General features: G+C 38.4%; 1 protein-coding gene across 3 annotated transcripts in view; it reads left to right on the forward strand.

Annotated features, from left to right (window-relative positions):
* Window positions 1-19,742, forward strand: part of EVC2 (EvC ciliary complex subunit 2) — a 78,951-nt gene that overhangs the window by 42,754 nt on the left and 16,455 nt on the right. The window contains exons 12-16 of one of the 3 annotated variants that reach the window (XM_075022894.1): window positions 1,001-1,176; window positions 6,921-7,080; window positions 8,373-8,833; window positions 11,840-12,044; window positions 13,352-13,474. In XM_075022894.1, coding sequence (XP_074878995.1) covers window positions 1,001-1,176; window positions 6,921-7,080; window positions 8,373-8,833; window positions 11,840-12,044; window positions 13,352-13,474 — 1,125 coding nt within the window. The remainder of the gene's footprint in view (window positions 1-1,000; window positions 1,177-6,920; window positions 7,081-8,372; window positions 8,834-11,839; window positions 12,045-13,351; window positions 13,475-19,742) is intronic. The other 2 variants (XM_075022914.1, XM_075022905.1) reach the window with 2 other exon arrangements.

Here is a 19,742-nt window from a genome sequence, read left to right on the forward strand (position 1 = left end):
AGAGGTTGAAGGTCTGGAGGTTAAAAAGCAGCATCTGGAAAGCAGGTGTCAAAACATGGAAGTCCCACTCCTAAAACCAGATGCCACTGTCAGATCTCAGTACAGAAAAGCCACCCATGGGCCACTGTCAGATATAGATGCAGCAAGCACTTGTGCAAAAGACAGTTGAGCAGCTAGCAGAAGATAGAGCAAGTGAAAGAAGTTTTGACAATGTTTTGACTGCTCAGACATGGGTCACCTAAGTATTAGACCTTGTCTTGGCTATCTGATGCTAGCAAAATGTCTGCTATAGACCACTGTGCACCTGCCTCTGGTCTCTACCAGACCCATTCGTAGGTACCTAAACCCTTCCTGTTCCCCACTGTTGGAAGCAGGAACTTCTAAGCCAGCCTGTGTGCAGCGGGCTTGGCTTTCCCCACGCTGTACTGGGCACACGTGGAAGACTTATCCTTGGCTTTGAAGGCAATTTGAAAATGTTACCCTTTATTTATTTAATCATACAATACATTGTAAAGAAAAAAAGAAAGGAAAAAATAAAAAAGAAAGAAAGGCATGATGCCACTTACTGCTGTTACTGAACACATGCTGTCTTCAGCTCCCAATTTAAGAAGACCTTTCAGCCTGTGGATAGCTTTAAGCGGGAACAGTTCTACTAACACTGGTAGGGTTGCATGTGTATTTCATCGTGGGTACATGATCAAATGACCTGTTAACTCAGGGCTCTCGGGAGGTGCGCTAACTGTTCAGGAGAGTACACACAAAAAATATTGAGGTATTCAGGCCTAAAGCTCAGCACATCATTTATTTTGTTTTGTTGAAATAACAGTAATAATTTGACGTGGACATTAGAGTTAAGTTGATAGAAGCTAATTGTCTTTCACTTGTAAGAGCTTTTTAACTTTAACCTGTTAATGAACAAATCTGGTCTGATACTCACAGGTGTTAGCTGAAATTAACATTATATCTAATTAAATATATTTGTTCACATTCTTTCCTGTAGGGAGACATTGAAGAGCTAATGGATTTTTTGCAAGCTAGCAAGAAATATCATCTGAATAGAAGATTTGCTTACAGAGAGTATCTTATAAGTAAGACACAGTTAAGGGATTCTCAAGCCTGTGCTCTTATAAATGCAGCAGCAGCCCAGATATCAAGTCTCGTTAATAAGATGGAAAGGTAAATATCTCAATTGTTTTCTTGGCAGCCATTTGACTGCATTGTCTCAAAGACAATAGAATAGTCTTCAAAAGTCTTTTTGTCTGTGTTACTAGCAGGAAAGGTGCACAAAAATGTTATCTTTTAAGTTAATTCTAAGAAAATATTTTGTAACCGATGACTTAGTTAATATCCCAGCAGACACTAAGGTGAGTGTCCTGGTTTTGGCCGGGTTAGAGTTAATTTTCTTTCTAGTAGCTGGTACAGTGTTATGCCTTGGATTCAGTATAAGAATAATGTTGGTAACACACTGACTGTTTCAGTTGTTGCTAAGTAGTGTTTAGACTAAGTCAAGGATTTTTCAGCTTCTCATGCCCAGCCAGCAAGAAGGCTGGAGGGGCGAAAGAAGTTGTGAGGGCACACAGCCAGGACAGCTGACCCAAACTGGCCAAAGGGGCATTCCATACCATGTGATGTCATGCCCAGTATATAAACTGGGGGGAGTTGGCCTGGGGGGATCGCTGCTTGGGAGCTAACTGGGTATCAGTCGTCGAGAGGTGAGCAATTGCATTGTCCATCACTTGTTTTCTATATTCCAATTCTTTTATTGTTATTGTAATTTTATTATTATCACTAGTATTTTCTTTCATTCTGTTCTGTTAAACTGTCTTTATCTCAAACCACGAGTTTCACTTTTTTTCCTGATTCTCTCCCCCATCCCACTGGGTGGCAGGGAGTGAGTGAGCAGCTGCATGATGCTTAGTTGCTGGCTGGGGTGAAACCACAAGAGTGAGGCTTTGTTGTCTGTGTCCACTTGTACAGCACAGAGGGTAGTTGCTGGGAACATGTACAGTACCTGTTTGTAATTCTGACTTCAGTGAGAACCAGAGTCATTGTCGTGGTTTAACCCCAGCCAGCAGCTAAGCACCACGCAGCTGCTATGGCTTCTCAAGCTGGAAAAATAGATTCCACTCACTTTTTAATGCCTGTTATTGCACCTAACAGTCATGAAACAGATCAACTACAAAACAGAGGGGAAATGTTTAGTATTTGTAGTCCAAGACTTTGTGAATCTCATCCCCAAAAATGTACCAAAAAACCACCCCAAAACCCCAAAAACTTCTGAAACCAACAAGCACCGTTACCTAGATGAAAAATTAATTTTCCTAGCAGTGCCCTATTAAACTTCTCAAAGTATGCAGTGGTCGTAATACTCTGCGGACAAAGGAAACATGTCCATACTTGGAGACAGCATTGTAAAGAAGCAATCCCATCTCGCTTTCTGGGACTAGAAATAGTTATTTTCCTTTAACTTCCCACACCTGCTGTGGCAGGAATTCCTTTCAGGCAAATGTTGGCCAAACTGTTATGTTATTATTCATTCTTTAGCTGTTGAATTTATAAAGCTCCAGAATGTAGTATTTCAGATTATGTGGTAGTCTTTTTTTCCCTACAGGCAAGTTGAAATATCCTAGTATAAACCTTGAGGAAGTTATAATCTATGCTAGGGAGGCTTGTATTTCAGTTTCTAATTATAAAGTGATTTGGGGGATATTTACAAATTGGAGCATTAAAATTTGAGCAGCAAGAGAATTCTGGTCTGAATGGCTGGTACTTTAAATTGTATCCATAATATCCTCTTATTTTTCACTTTAGCATTGAATCTGCTTGTCTAAATATAGACACAGGTCTGTCATAATCTATTGTGTCCAGCTTTAATAGCGTGCCCTAAACTTTCTGTTATAAATGGAATTTTAAAATGCAGAACGGTTTGTATGGAGAAGAGAAACTGAGAAAATATGTAGACTAGATATACCACAGATAAACAGATTCAGGGATACATAAACCAGCAGATAAATGATGAGGGGAGAGGTCTTTTAAAAATGGAGCTTAATAGGATGTTTAAAATTTATCAGCTAGCAAAGCAATTTCAAATTAACATGAAAAATATTCTGTGTGGCCAGAAATAAAGGTTATAAAAAGCAAAATAAAACCAAACCAATTCTAGGGAGGGTTGTGAACATTTTAAATGAAATAGAGCAACCAATTTTCAAGCTGGGCTTTCTAAAGATAGTATTTAAATAAAATGTCCCATTTGTCAGGACTGGCTATGGGTACTCAGTGCCTTTGGAAATCAAGTCTGTGGACTGCAGTGCCAAAAGGCAGGAAAGCAAGGTTTAAATTATAACCCGTAATAATAGATTTCAGGGGTGTCTAGCTAGGCTTTTTGTGTTTTCCTTTAAAGGCTAAATGGACAGGAGAGTGATACTTGAAGCAGTATTTATCCTGGGTTGTTCTGGCTATCCCCAGAGGCAGGAGGTTCTTCATGTTTTTCAACTACAGCAGCTGTAACATGTCGCATTGTTCTTTTGCCAGTATCTGCTTGTTCACAAAAAGTTTTCTTCCTTCTTTTGTCTCTTAAAAACTGAATCCAGTTCTGCTGACTCTCTAGGTATGAACAACTCAAGCCCCTTTATAAATTTCTCCCCAAATTTTAGTTTTTGTAAGACCTCAAGCATTTCTTGTGAACTGTGTTTTTAAAGTAGGCAGTTGATAATCTTTGACATGAAAGTTCAAAGCAAAACATCTTGTATTGGTCTCTTACTCTTCTGAATAGTGTCAGTTTATATGGACCTTTTTATAAGCAAAGTAATTTTCTGAACAGTGTCCTGCTGGACCTTTCAGTGAGTTGGTATTGGAAAGTGAATGCCTCTACCTGCAATGCGTTAGTATAAAGTTTTCTAATAATCTTTTAAAGCTTTTTCTGCTCGTAGCACTTTGCTATGTAGAATATTTACTGCTTTGAATTATTTGCCTAAATTTTGATCTGGGTACCAGCAAGATGCCAGTTCAGCAGGTAAAATCCTGAAGTAGCTGAAGCAGACTAACATGGGCACCGTCTTTCTGTGTAGTCTCTGTATAGTGTTGCATTTCAGCCTACATGTACATTCAGGCTGGTGCAACTTTTCAGGTTCATTATCTATCTCCCTTATGTTTCAGTGATACTCCCATGCCTTCTCGACCTTTCATAAAACAAATCTTCCTTTGCTGGGGTCCAGCATCACTTAGTTCTCCATAGCATCAGATACAAACTACTACTTTATAGTTTTAGTGCCCTCACTTCACATTTTCGCCTAATTTTGCTGGCTTTCATTCAGTACAGAGAAGTCAAGGTCTGCCTCTGATTGGCCTGTGATACTCCTGCTGTTGGCCACACACTTCATCTGTGTTCCTTCCATGGCACTCGTTGCATTCGGGAGGATCTCCCTGTAAACACCCTTGTCATTACTGCAGTATTCTCCTTCATTAAAATTCTCCTTGTTCAAAGACATAAAACATGTGCCTGCACATTTCTTTAGTGATTAGATGTCTGGTATGCTGAGAACAGGCAGTTTATCATACAGTCTATACTGTCATTATCTTTCTCCTCTCCTTCTATATTGTGTTTCAGTTCAGAGTCCTTTGGGAACAGGACATCTTTTAATTCTAATACTGTAATTGTTTTTATACTGTTAAGGTCTCTTGCCAGGATTGAGCCTTCTAGGAATTACCATAATACTGATTAATGTAAGTAAGTTGCCACATAAACTCCCATAGACTTCTCTGGTGTTAGGCATTTTGCCCATTATTTTTGTTATTTGGGATTTCTAAATAAGTAGATTTCAAAAAAATAAATAGATGGGTTTTACAATACTGCATCACCTTCAGTTTGAGCTGTGGACCTGGATCTCTAAATAAATCAACAACCTGAAACTGAAATAATGTAGACTTTTTTTTTTCTTTTCTTTCCTACCTAAGAATAGGTTGGTATATATCATCTTCCAGTCATTCTGTGTTGTATGGCTTTTTCTGTATCTTTCATTTGCTGGATGGTTCCAGCACATCTATCTTTCTCTATTGCAGCCCCTTTTCACTGCTCTGGACAGGGATTTTAATTGGATGCAGCAAGCCTGGGTTTATTTCCTCAGTACAAGACAGGATGAAGGTGTTAAAAATAATATCTTGGTTATTATCATGCCTCACTTCCTCACCGTAATAAATCTGCCTTTCATTCACTAATCTTTTGCCTTGGGTTTGATCAGAAAGGGGGGCAAGACTTAGTTACCAAATATGGGTAGGAAATTTAGTGCTGTTTTGGGGGTTTTTTTTAATATAACACTGAAATTTAACATTGATTGCTTTCAAGGCAAAAATGACTTGGCCACAAGATCCAAGAATGATGCTTCCTGAATTGCTTTTAAGATACCAAGAGGTATTTTAATCCTCTTTGCAGGAGATTAAAGAAATACAAAATAGGCATTTGAAAAGCTCTGCAAAAGAAGGCGCTCTCTGGTTGACATAATGGTGTGATAAAGCAGATCTGAGTTTCTATCCAGCACATTCATTATGTAGGGGATGATGTTTCGTGGCTTGTTCATATACTTGTGGATGCTTGAGCAGTAGATGGAGAGGTATGAACTGTGGAATCTGGCCACCACGGTTACAGTGCAGTGGCTGCAAACAAGCTAATACATCAATCTTCTGTTTTATTTCTTTCAGCTTTTATTTTGAGGATTTTAGTTGGAATTAAGCTATTATGGTATGAACAAATCCTAATAAACCATAATGAGAGACTGTCCTTTCTGGAGAAGGGCTTGTGACATTTAGCTGCTACTCTAGTTTATGAATTGGGTCAGGTAACATCTTGGAACAAAGACTTGGAAGCCCTGGATTCATCTGAATCCAGGCTCTGTGTGTAATGTTCATGTCTTCTGAAAAATGGGGATTTGAAAAATAAACCAGAAAGTGTTTGGACAACATCCAGGTTCAGGTCAGGAACTGGTGCTTTCTACAAAGTTCCACGTTGACCTTTTCAACCCCACAGTTTGGAAGTCCTCTGTGTTTAGCATTAGAAATTATAACTCACAAATGTCCAACAGCTGGTTCTGAATTAAGATGTTCTTTTAGTCTTCTGTTGTCTGAGAATATTTGGGGAATTTCTGGTGTAAGTATAATAGCAGGTAATTTTGTAAATTCAATTTGAGTTTGTGGAGAGGAAGATTTTTCTAACTGTTGCAGGCATGGTTGGGATCTTGCTTACTCTTTGAAATTAAATACTGTAGCAACTGGAGGTAGACCATAGTCTTAAACTTCCATTTGAAAGCACTGTGTGCTTAAGACTGAGAATTTGCCCTGTTAGATTATTGTTTTTCACTATTAATTTGAAATCTTTATAATTTTTCTGATGATGTAAATGTAATAGGAAATCTGAATATAAATCTTTCATGGATATGATTGCTTTGTATCTTTAAAATAATTTTTAATAGTTTTTACTTGATTAGATTACATCCTTTAAAGAGAAAATTGTTTCTAATGAGGAGTAGGAGTTATAAAAGACATCTAGAATTGCATTCCAGGGACATTAAATGAAAAATGTAAATATTATGAATAATATATAAGGTTTGAAATGTCTCATTTGAATATCGCTTACATTACTAACTGATACATAATTGGTTTTGCATTTGCCTTCCCTTCCTTCCTGCTTCCCATTCCATCTTCATACACCTTCACTCTGCCTTCACAAACTGCCTCAATTCTACACTCATCTCTGAGATTATCTTTCTGTTACCCACTTGCTTGTTTGATCCCCTCAGGTATCACTGGTAAAGAAACAAAGATTATTCTGTGTGTCTACTTTGTTGAGCCTTATTATGGTACTAATTGCCTCAAATACCCTTTTACTCCTAAGAATTTGGGATAACAGGTTTCAAACACTGTTATTACAGAGCAGGTCATTTACCTGAAAGTCATTTGGGAGTGCTGCTGGACCGAGCTGAGGCTGAAATTAATTCTGTTAAACAGAAATTCGATCATGATTTAAAACAAGAAAAGCAAAAGCTTCACCAGAAACTCATTACCAAGCGAAGGCGGGAAATGCTACAAAAGGTAATTATTTTCAGTATATTTATTTTCACAGGGGTTATCATGAATTAAAAATGGAATGAATTGAAAAATAAAGTGTAGTTCTTAGGACAGGGGTCAACACAGCCAGGAGGATGGATGGAAATAAGTGTCCATTGTTTTTAGCTGGGTACTGCCATGTGCTGTATTAATTACGCAGTAATTAATAGCTGTTCTTTTAGAAAAACCTGCAGGAAAGTAATATAACTGGAGAAACTTGTGAAGCCCCTCTACTTAGTCTAACCTGTCCAAGGGGGTTATGACAAGCCTCTGTAATGTGTAGACAGGCAAAAGCCAACTGAGGTTCTGAAGTTGGTGAGAGAGATGTCACAGATGTGACAGTTGTTGTTTTCTATGGGTTTCCTGGCTACATGTGACTTGAATGACTCCTACAGCATAGTTAAAGTTCAGCTACAAAACAAAATTATTTAAAAGATGCTGTACCTGTGGCTGCTTCTGGTAGGACTCAGGTCACCTAACATCAGCCATCTAAAAATCAAGGCTAACTCCAAGAGCTCCAAGTCATCTCATAATGGAAGATGACTTGGAGGTGATCTGAGATAAATGGAAGGGAGTTGTTATCCAAAGGTGTCTATCTTTCTTTTCCTAAAGCACGTAGAAAAAGCTATCTTGGATTAGTTGATATTTCTTTAGGTCACCAAAGTTAGGTGAGATTAATTTTACCTTTTGTGGGACATGTGTTTCAGTGTTTTCTGCTCTTTAACAGATATCAGTGCAAGAAGAGACGGCAGGTATAATGATGGAGGCTTCATTTGTTGTATTTATTCTCAGTATAGGTAGCTTTAGTTTAGCTTTCCAATGAAATTGCTGCATGCTGTAAGATGGGGAAAATAAAGTAAAAAATAACCCAGCCTTTTTTTTCCTCTCTCTTTGTTTCTTCTTCTTTTTCTTCCTTGGTATTTGATCCAGATTCACTTCTGGAATGCTGCCAGATCATTACAGTTCAGGCAGCTGAGATTATGTCAAACCAGAAGATCATGCATTTTTTTAGGTGTTAGCCCTTCTTTCTAGCAACAATCCAAATTATCACAGGCCCATGTTAGCCCTTCTATCTAACAATAATCTGAATTGTCACAGGCCTGCTAGGTGCACACAAAGCCATCATGTTGAGGGCTAGGTAGGTTTCTGAAAAGCAGTTTTGAGAACACTGAAAAACAGTATGAAATTTTGTGTTGCTATGGATTACATATTTAAAGAGCTAGAATTTGAGAAGTTCCTTCTCTTAACTGTGTTCCTCCTTTTGGCAAACGAATCAGCAGAAAGAGCATCAGAAGGAGCAGCTGTCACTTGGAGACCCCTTCAAAACTACTAAGGAGGTCACTCACTACCTGAGCCACTGGAAAAATCTTCTGAGTGATCACACCATTGAATTTGAAGAACTTACTGAAAAGCTTGACAATGAGGCCAGTGAAGAGCTGAGAGAGCTTCTGTTTAGTCTAACAGAGAAAACTGTTGAAGAGCTTAAACGTGTTCAGTATGGAGTATTTGTGCAAGAACTGGTGAAGCTCAGTGTGCCAAAGATGTTCCTACTGGAAGCTGTGGAGGAGCATAAGAAAGAGATGGTTGTTAAACGTGAACAGCTTGAAAGGGAAGAGCGTGACAAGAGCACAGCCGCTGAGGAGCTGCTTCAGCTCACCAGGCAGAAGCTGAGCCAAGAACTGGAAACAAGCCTTTCGGAACAAAAAAAATTAAGGAGCTGGGAACAATCAGTACTCATGCAAGTATCTCTCTGTACCCTTTTCTTAGTTATTCTTGCAAATAGAGATGAACTAGGAGTTTTCACACCTGTCTGGTATAATTCCTAATGATAAGTCCTCTGTTGTGCACCTGGGAATTGATTTTTCACAAGTGCTTAGCCCCTGCGGCACTGGCAGGTGAGCTGGCACTCCTAGCGCTGCAGTGGAAATCCCAGAAAATGGCAGTTTTGAAATCAAAAAGGTGGAGTGTTTTTATACTTCTGTTCACTCCATGTCAGATTTCACTTGTGCATCTTTCATTATTATTCTCAGTGTGCTCTCAGAGGTCCAGCACTTTGGAAATGTCATTTCGTGTGTCAGGCCTAATTAGCCCTGCGTTGAATTTCAATATATTCCTTCCAGCCACAAGCCAAGCCTTACTCATCGGGTGCTCATTTTAAGCTCTGCCACAGTATTTTCCCATATTTCATAAATACACAGCACAGTAGCGTACCTCTCCAACTGGTGGGCTGCACGCATCGGACTTGGCCGATCTGGCCTGCTGACAAAGTGCCCCTGGCACCGAGCCCCCAGCCAGAGAGGTGTCATGGCACGGGTGATTTTGCAGAGAGGTTTGCTGGCCCCGGGCACACGTTTTGGCCATTGCTGTCTGCTACGATGTGACCCCAGGGAGGTGGGAAAGCGAGTGGTGGCCTTGCCACCATTGGGACACCTTGCTCAGAGAGAGACCATGGCTGCAGCCGCAGCCACGTGTCGGCGTCCGTGGTGCCTCTCAGGCTGGGCAGCAGGGTCCCTGAGAGATTTGCACCGTTCTATAGCAATTCTTCTTGGCTTTCAAGTGCATTTATGACTAGTTGTTGTAGTAGTGTAAATATTCAGGTAATACATTTCCTATACAATGTCCATTTAGTAACAGACATTGTCAAGAGACCTGAGAACGTGAAAAAATAGTCTTCTGTCAAAATTGCAGCTTGAGGGGAAGCCACTGGAATAGGCAAACCTATATTAGGCTGTCTGCCCCTAGAGCAAATGTACTGAGCGTGAGAAATTGAATGGGGGGGTGAAGCATTAGTTAAGGTTTCTCCTTCATACCTCTTCTTTGAAGCAAAACAGATTAGCACGGGCAGTTTTGTCCAGACAGCATCTTTGTAAGTTTGCCTGCTGCACAGTGTTAAAGCATCTAAAAGAAATATGAAAAAAACCCTTGCCCATGTGTGTTTGCTTTGTTAAAGAAAAAAAATAAATCCATTTGTCTTGTTTTCATTCTAATTTCAAGGCCTTTGTATTTTATTCAGCATTTTAAATACTTTTCTATAAGCCATTTCAATGTATTTTCTAGCATGTCTTATTACCTCTTATTTATATTGCTGCAAGCAGACCTGCACAAGCAGGGAAGTAGATTGTATGACCCAGCAGGTCTTTCCTATTTCTAACTTACGATTCCATGATAATTGTGTTCCAGCCTGCAGTGTCGGCTGTTGTAATTGTTAAATGCTATCTTTATTCACAGCAACAGTAAGCTGTTTGTTTTTTCTGGTAAAATACTGGAAAATATATACAAAAAATGCAGCATTTGCACAACTGTTCTATCAAAAGTCCCTTAAAATCTGTTACTGTCTTTATGTTCAGTCCACTGTCTGTCAATTTTGATATTTTGATGACGGATGCCAGCTCTCATGTTTATGTTCTCATCTGCTATCTACTTTTCACAAATAATTATTTTGAATGATAGCTTTTCATTTTTGTTGCTTATCAAAGAGACCATGAGTTAGTCCAAAATATTTATGAAGATCATTAATGCTTGAAGTCCTTTTTAAACATGGGCATGACAAAAATGTGATTTGCTGTATTTTCTTTTATATCTCTGTCTATATATCTGGGATTTTCTTCTAAAAGTCCAGGACAACATGAGAAATGGTTAAGTATACTGTAAATGCTTGCTTGGAGTAGTATTGCCTTAAAGTAAGCAATTTTTTTAGAGGAAAACTTCATATGTTAAAAATGTTTTAATTTAGGATTTAGCTGTACTTTGCTGAATTAGTAAACGGAAATAAGAATTTCTAAACTCAGAAATATTTTGGTGAAACAATGATGTGGTATAGGCCTGTGATATACTGAATAAAAGCATCAGTCCTAATGGAACATACAGTATAGTATGTTTTTAGAAGAAAACTACTTTTTAAAATAGATACTGTTCATGCTTTAAATATACATACATTTTTGGGGAAATAGAGAAAATTTCCAAACAAAACATTATGCTATTTTTTATGAAATACTCCTAAGGAAATATTTCAGTCACAAGGTAAGACGATAAATGTAGTCTAAGGTTGGTCACAGCCAGAAGATTAATTTAGGCTTTAGCATGCTTTATTTTTAAGTCAACTTCAGCTTGACCTGAGGATCAATTCCCCAGATTTCTGTGTTGAGAACCTTCCTTCTACAAAACAGGAACTCTGAGTGATTCAAATTGCTGCTAAAATATATTCCGTGTTGTTCAGACTGCTAAGAGCTTTTTTACAAAGAACAGCTGGAACCCTTGTGACTTGGTGACGGGAGGGATGACATATATGAGTTTATTATAAAGAGATACTTATTTTATTTTTTTCCCCTCTCAGTAGCTGTGACTGCTAAGTGCTGGGAAACAGCGCAGGGAGGCTTTACGGGAAGCTTTTATCTCGATTTCAGCCCTAAGTTCAGGGTTTGTATTGTCTTAAGAGATGGAAGGTTTCTGTGCATAGGAAATGTGCTAAAAATTATTTATTTGTTTTTTAAATAGTCAAAAACTATTTCCCCTTGCAAATGAAATTTTACAGTCCAGGAAGTTCTGTATGCAGAATTTGAAGTATCCTCAAGGATATTTTGAACATGCTGAAAAGCTCAGTCCTATGTGTGGAATCATTAGCTGTATGAATAAGACAAAAAAGGATGATCATTGTCATGTAAAGTATTTGTGTGCATGTCTCTTACATTTTATGTAAAATTGCCTATATCCCTGAATAGCAAATGGCTTTTGTTTTTTTTAACAGGCACCTTCTAAGTTTACCCCTCTCACTATCAGAAGAGGAATTGCTTAGAATGAGGCAAGAGCTGCACTGCTGCTTCTCTCAGGTGGACAGCAGCTTGGCTTGGCCCAAGATAAGGGCAAGAACCTTGCTTCAGGCTTTCGAGGTGGAGTGGAGGGACACAGAACTGCTGAAAGTGGATCAGAATTTAGCAATGACCAATAAACAGGTGGGAACAATGTGGGATCAGCGTGGGGATGTGCAAGGGGATCATGGGTGTATCCACAGGTTGTTGGCCTCGGCTGCAGATACGGGTCCATAGCTCGTCCATAGGTGTGACAGCGATGCACACTTCTGTCTGTGTGGATCAGTGGACCTTAAAGATAATTGTTGGCTAGCAGTTGAATGAATATTTTTTCCACATACACCTGTGTATTTCTGCTGCTTGCAAGTCCTCCAGCTTTCCCAAAAAGAAGGCATAGGTATAAAGAAGCAGATGAGTGGCCAAAAGGGGCTGCACCTCTGAGGAGAGTCAACTGAAATGCCAAAAATTGGAGCAGTGCTGAGCCTGGCTCTGAATGTCAGGGACAAGTTGGGTCCTTTAAAGCCCAAACTGAGGTTTCTCTGGCAGCCCCTACACAGTATTAAGTTTGTCACTAAATCAAGGAAAGATTTAGGGAGGGTTTTTAGGGGAATGTCCTACACTGTCTTGTCCATGTAGGAAAGGGGTGAGGAGTGTTACTTCCTTCAGTAAAATGTAAAACCTGTGGAATCATAAATTATTTTCAGTTCTTAAATAGGAGGAAAAAGAGTGTTTCCTGTATGAATTGTATCTGATACCATCATAAAAAGGACGACTTCCCCTTGCTTTGTGTTCAGTTATGTTTTCTAAATATGTAAACTAAGTTGGGATAATTGTAGTAGGAATTAACCTAGTTCAAAACCTTAATAATTTCTAAAGTACTAAATAAGGGGAATGACTTTGCAAAACCTTATAGTTGAACAGATGTTATCATTTCCCCAAGAGTACATTATACTTAGTTGATATTCTTGTAAAGAAATATAAAGGTCAAGAATAATTTGATTACATGGAACAGTGCCCCTTAATACTATCATGGTTCTTTTGTGGTTCATATACTGTGTCTTGAAAACAATGTAGTTCTTAAATTAATATTCTTTGTTCATTTTTAACCATACTGAGGAGACAACTTACCAGTTAAAATCTTCTATTATTATAACTGCTAAAGCTTGTTGAAAATCAAATTTATGTGCTAGCAGTTGTCATGGAAAGGGTGAATATATAATTCTGCTTGAAAGAAATTAAAAATGAAATTTCCAGCTTTTTCTGAATGTCTGAAAGGAATCGTCTGAATCAATAGGCAGCACCTTCATTTCAGAAATACTTTCTCAGTGAAAGTCATCCTTGCCAAGTGTCATTAATTGGTGGATCTGCCAATAATAGAAAGTAATAATCTTAATATTAGCATCCTCATATACCTCTTACAAATAAAGCACTTTGTGCTCATCTTCTTACAGCAGCATTCTAAAACGAAAACAACAGGATCCAGAAATAGAAATAAGATAGGTATTCTGAAGAAATCTTTACAGGACAAAATTTTCATTTATGAAGACTTGGTGAAAGATGAAAATTTGAATAAGGTAAGTGCAAACTTTTTCGGTACTCAAGTGTCCTGGTTTCAGTTAGGATAGTGTTAATTTTCTTCTTAGTAGCTGGTACAGTGTGTTTTGGATTTAGTGTGAGAATAATGTTGATGACACACTGATATGTTGGTTGTTGCTAAGTAGTGCTTATCCAAAGTTATGGATTTCTCAGTTTCCCATGCTCTGCCAGCAAGCAGATATACAAGAAGCTGGGAGGGAGCACGGCCAGGACAGCTGACCCGAACTAGCCAAAGGTGTATTCCATACCATAGAACGTCATGCTCAGTATATAAACTGGGGGGTGTTGGCTGGGAGGGGTGGATCGCTGCTCAGGCATCAATCAGCAGGTGGTGAGCAATTGCATTGTACATCACTTGTCTTTTCTTGGGTTTTATTTTTTTATTATATTCCTTTTCATTACTATTATTGTTGTTGTTATTATTATTATTATATTTCATTATTATTATAGTTGTTATAATTTATTTTACTTTAGTTATTAAATTGTTCTTATCTCAACCCATGAGTTTTACTTTTTTTTTCTGATTCTCCTCCCCATCCCACTGGGAGGAGGGAGGAGTGAGTGAACAGCTGCATGGTGCTTAGTTGCTGGCCGGGTTCAAACCACGACATGAAGTCAAAACCTACGTCTTTAGTAATTAAGGAATGGCAGTTTTCTATCTATGTGAATAAGAACCAGATAAAAAAGGTCTATGGTGTAGTGGTATGATGCATCTCTCTATTCTTGCCTGCGTTTGTCAAGATGTTGTAATTCAAGCTTAATAGTTTTGGCTTTGTTTTAATTTTTGCACCCTAGTTACAGGACTTAGTTACAGAATAGTTCATGCCTCGCCCTTTTTTCTTCCAGTGGTTCTGGGGCTTGGCTTATGCATGATTGCGAGACTCCCCTAGATCCTCTGGTTTTCTTAGTAAGGCTTTCAAAACATAGAATCGTAGAATAGTTTGGGTTGGAAGGGACCTTTAAAGGTCATCTGGTCCAAGCCCCCTGCAGTGAGCAGGGACAGCCCCGTCCAACCTGACCTTGAATGTTTCCAGGGATGGGGCATCCACCACCTCTCTGGGCAATCTGTTCCAGTGTTTCACCATCCTCATCATAAAAAATTGCTTCCTTATGTCCAATCTAGATCTACCCTCTTTCAGTTTAAAACCATTACCCCCTGTCCTCTCATAACAGGCTCTACTAAAAAGTCTGTCCCCATCTTTCTTACATGTCCCCTTTAAGTATTGAAAGGCCACACTAAGGTCTCCCCGGAGCCTTTTCTTCTCCAGGCTGAACACCCCCAACTCTCTCAACCTGTCTTCATAAGAGAGGTGCTCCAGCCCTCTGATCATCTTCATGACCCTCCTCTGGACTCGCTCCAACAGGTCCATGTCCTTCTTCTGCTGGGGGCCCCAGAGCTGAACGCAGTACTGCAGGTGGGGTCTCATGAGAGCGCAGTAGAGGGGCAGAATCACCTCCCTCGACCTGCTGGTCACACTTCTTTTGATGCAGCCCAGAGTGTGATTGGCTTTCTGGGCTGTGAGTGCACCTTGCTGGAAGGTGCTTCACTGCATACTTCAGCTGAGCAAGATTTACTTCTTGGACCTCTCCTAATGCTACTGAAAACCCAGAAATGGGTTCTTAGATCTGAAGACTTTGTGGGTAGGGACTGAGTTTATTCATACAGAGCTTATTGAAAGGGAGCCTTGATTCTGGTGGCTATCTTTTTAAAGGCTCACAGCCCCAGTCTAAAGTTAATCCTTAAGGAACGAGTGGGGCCCATGCCAATCAATACAGGATATTGGAGGCTTTTTCCTTCTCTGCCAGCAAGTGGTCAATGAGGTCTTTTTCGTGTTCCTTAACCCTTCTCTCTTTCTCTTTCCCACTTGTAAAATGTGGGTAATATTACTTTTGTGTATCAGAGGAATGTTACAGTGGTAACTGTGTTAGACATAGGTGGTGCACAGCTGTAAGAACTATGCAGAACAAGCAGGTGTCATTGGTAGATAAAAACAGTTTCACAGATGATTGCAGTATCAATTTTAGTACCAATTTGGACAAAATTCTATTTTTACACCTCTTTCCTGTGTGTTTTATACTTGTATCCTGAGGAATGAAAAAATACTGGGTCAACATGTCTATTCAGAAATAATTTCACTTTTATGTGAGAGCAACACATTGTTAGTATTGGTTGCAGATGATAAAAGCAAATGTTTATCTAGTCCAGCACACAGTCTTTGAAAGTGAGAACAGGTGCTTAGGCAAGAATGCAACACTTTAATGCTTTAATAAGTCTGGTCCAAGAATGCCCTAATCCTTTTATGGGGACATTTAAGCTTTTGGCTTCAATACCTAATGCCCTGACCTTGAAAATTTAGATTTTTTTTTTTTTTTTTTTTTTTTTTGTACTGTTACTTGAAAGTACAATGGAGTATGGGCTAAGCTCTTATGTTAAAAAAAGTACTCAATACTTGTTTGGTATGAATATTGCCTTACATTTTCATTAGAATCTTTTTTTAAAATTGGAAAGTTAGCTTCTCTAAGCCTCATTGTTTCAGTTTTATATGCACCATCTGGCATACCTGTTGTTGTTCTAATTGTATGGCTGCACATTAGTTATAAAAAGCCAAATGCTTTGGGCTTTTCCCAATAAGGAAGCTAAGCTATTGTTAAGTAAAAATGTTATTTGTCATATTATTGTTAGCCTTATGCTGATCACAGAAGTAGAGTTTTTTTCTTTTGGCTGTTGCAATCTGTTACCTTGTTCCTCATTTAGAATCTTACACCTCTAAATTTTGCATTAATGTGAACATTTTTATCATCTAACTCAAAATTAACCATCTGAAGTGGCACAACCAATTCAAGGCGGGGAAAAAGGATGATGGAGCAATACAGCTCTGCTGTATTTCTGCCTTCACTGCTGCTGTTCTCCTGCAGACTTCTCCTGGTGTTGTGGGTTCTGTCTCGCTACAGGATGGCTGTAAAATGGTTTCCAGCTAACGCTTATGAAAGCAGCAGCAGGATGTGTTTTGCAGTACTGTAAAACAGGCATGACAGAGAAGAACAACTCATAGACAGGAGGCTGTGGGGTGGGAGGCCATGGGAAGAAGTTTGAAGCCTAGTCTTGGAGCACCTGAGAGTATCGTTGATCTTGCTGTGAAAATCTTCAAAAGCAGGCTGTATCTTCTGCTTTTGTGTTTCATAGCTGGTTTAAGCTGTCTTGTGCATGAGGAAGTAGCTGTTCCTTTCTGAAATAGCAGTTACCTATCTCAGAAGAAACACAGTGGTAAAAATACTGGCATTCTTTAGTCTATTTTCCTTGCTGGGCTTAAAAAACCCAATAATAAGACTTGAATGAGAAATGTCTTTGGGGTTGCAGATAATCAAGTACATTTTCAGGTTATTCCCTTTATTTGTAATATTTAGGACTGAGACAACACTAGTTAGCCATTAGTCTGAACTAAATGTGGAATTTAGAAGTCAGTGCTTTCAAGCAATGGACTAATCATAGTGCATTTACAGCATTGGCAATTTTTTGTGTAGTTTGAATGTTTCAGGTGGAATCAGCAGCAAATGTTCAGACCTATGGGAGCTGATTCATCATAACCAAAGTAGTTTGACACTCTAATAATATTATGTCGAACAGTACAATGTCAAGCGTTATTTTATAGTCTTCTGTTTGGTATGAGAAAAGGCTTCAAGAATGGCCAGGGGATATTAGTTTATAACTAGTTTATAATTTAGTTTCTAATCAATATTTGATCCGGCTTCTACTGAAGTCACTTTCTATGTCATACTGAAGTCAGATCTACTTGCAAGCTTTGATTTTCACAAGTGTGTTTCTGTTTGCAGAGCTGTGATTTCAGAGCTGACAAGAGGCAGAAAGAAACTCAAGGTGGCTAGGGGTAGATACTAGTACCAGTTAGGTAATGCAACATTTTATTTGCTTAACAGCAGTTAATTTACTGTATGATGTTGAATAGATGCTGAATGATAAAGCTGAACATCATTCCCATGTATTTGGGCATGCTTAACATACGGCTTCTTACTTAGTAATATGCAAATAGTATCTAGTTTTGCAGTTTGGACCATAAATCTTATAAGTCATGGAATATACTGAACATATCCTATAAACCTCCTGTTATTTGAACCGGTTGACAAAAGTGTAAGTGTTTCGGTCATCAATGTCAGCTCTTTTGCCTTTGAATTCAGCTGGAATTAAAATATACATTCTTGTGTCTCCTTATAAGTGAACTTGAGTTGTCAAACTGCCTTTCCGTCCTTATTCATTATTCATTTTAATGGGTTCAAACTTACACTAAAGGTGATCACTCATTTACTCATTCATCTATTCATTATTCATTCATCTATCCCCAGATTTCATATATGTATAATTCATTTAAAATCCTTGTGTCTGAAACTGATCCTCCTGTGAAGAAAGAAGCAAACTTTAAATTCAGTTGTGTGAACACACCTGTCAAAACATTGCTGTGTAATTTTTTTATCTGCATTTTTAAAGATTTATAGCACATCCTGTTCCTAAACCACAAAGGCAGCCTTCAGATTTTACTTATTCATTTTGTGTTATATAAAAACAAATCGTACCTCAAGCATATATTTTCCCCTTTTTTGAGATATTGTAAAAATATGTGTACTCTCGCAGGAAGTATCTTAGACATATAAATAAAAGATGGAAGAAAAGAAGGACCAGCTCTTCAGTGTGTGTATGTTGTCATAACTCATTCAAGCTTAGTAGTGTTGTAATAATTTCTATTAGTTAAGAAGCTGCCCTAATACCTTGAATAGGGAGCATCACGTAGACTCTAAAGCATTAGTTCTTTTGAAAATGGACCTGTTTGCTTCTAGTCAGGTAGATCTGCTTGAATTTTTTTTTTCCATTCCTTGAATGGGTGCTGTTGTAATGAAAATCATAATATAAATAATTTAGTCTTTTGCGACAAAAACATTGGTGGTTCTCATCCATTTTCATTTTCCTGCTTCTAAGTAAACTCAAAATTCAACGTTGCCAAAGTTTTGAAAGGTGACTTGTGGCGGTAGTTGTCTAACCTGGTTCATTTCTAACATGAATTGCCCCTTAAAGTGGTGTCTGCTGTAGTGATGCATCTCCCTGAACACCTTGCTAGATAGCAGCTGTTGTTGGTGAGGTATTAAGTGGCTGGCTGAATCGGATATAAATTCGTTGCCTTCCTTTAGAAGCTATCTCTTCTGGTATTTGTCAACACGTGTGTTTTACTTTTGAGGACTCACTTCCATTCCGTCTTCTGAGAATCACCTCAGAGTGCAACAACTTTCACTGCCAAAAAGAGGGGTGAGGGCAAGTCAATGGAAACTTCACAACTGAGACCTTAAAAAATTGGACAGTCAGACAGTATGGCTCTGAAAATTGCTAATTGCTTTTGAGAACATCGTCTTGTGTCACAGTGATCAGTAATATAACAATTCAGAAAAAAATCCTTGAGTCTTATTTGAGAAATTAGTCTTGTGCACAGGCTTTTGAAGAAAGATTTGTTTTGGTTTGGTTTGGTTTTTTTTGTTTTAAATATTTGCCTTGGCATTGAAGTGTAGAATAGTCTTGCTTCTAGGCCTTAGTCTTATGTCACTGGCTTATAAGAATATCTTGAAGCAAGACTTTGGATTTTGAAAATAAATTTGCTTTGACAAAATAAATAAACCAAATCAAACAAACAAACTCCCCCCAAAAGCTGAATTAGGGTGGGATTGGCTATTTTGTGCAATCTATATCAAAGTCATGATTGTCAGGATGTTCTGTGGAAGTTTTTATCTCTGGTTTCCGATCAGTGCTGCTGGAGTACAGTGTACACCTTTGAATGCCTGTGAATTGCTGGACTGTGAGCTTAAATGGGAGATGCTAAAGTTACTTGCTTTTCAGTAAAAAGCATTCTACAGAAAACAAAAGGCCTCAAATTCACTTTAATAGGTTTCTTGCCTTCCTGCAAAGAACGTAGAAGATAGATATAAAAAACTATTACTGTTATTATTACTGAATTTTTTCCTACTGAAAACTGAAACATAGAAACAAGCAATGGATATTTCTGGATTTATTCTAAGGTAAATATTAGCTGCTTTTTTTGAACAAGTACTGGAAGGCAGCTCAGCTCTTTTTCCATAAACTCCAATTTTGGCCATCTCTTTTGCTTTTCACTGGAGATCTCTGCCTCCCATGTTCAAAAATAACAGCTTGGTTTTTATCATTTTCGTTACCATATTTTGAGTATAATATCTGAG

The sequence above is a fragment of the Buteo buteo genome, chromosome 1 (assembly GCF_964188355.1).
Source record: "Buteo buteo chromosome 1, bButBut1.hap1.1, whole genome shotgun sequence".
Classification (NCBI taxonomy): Eukaryota; Metazoa; Chordata; class Aves; order Accipitriformes; family Accipitridae; genus Buteo; species Buteo buteo.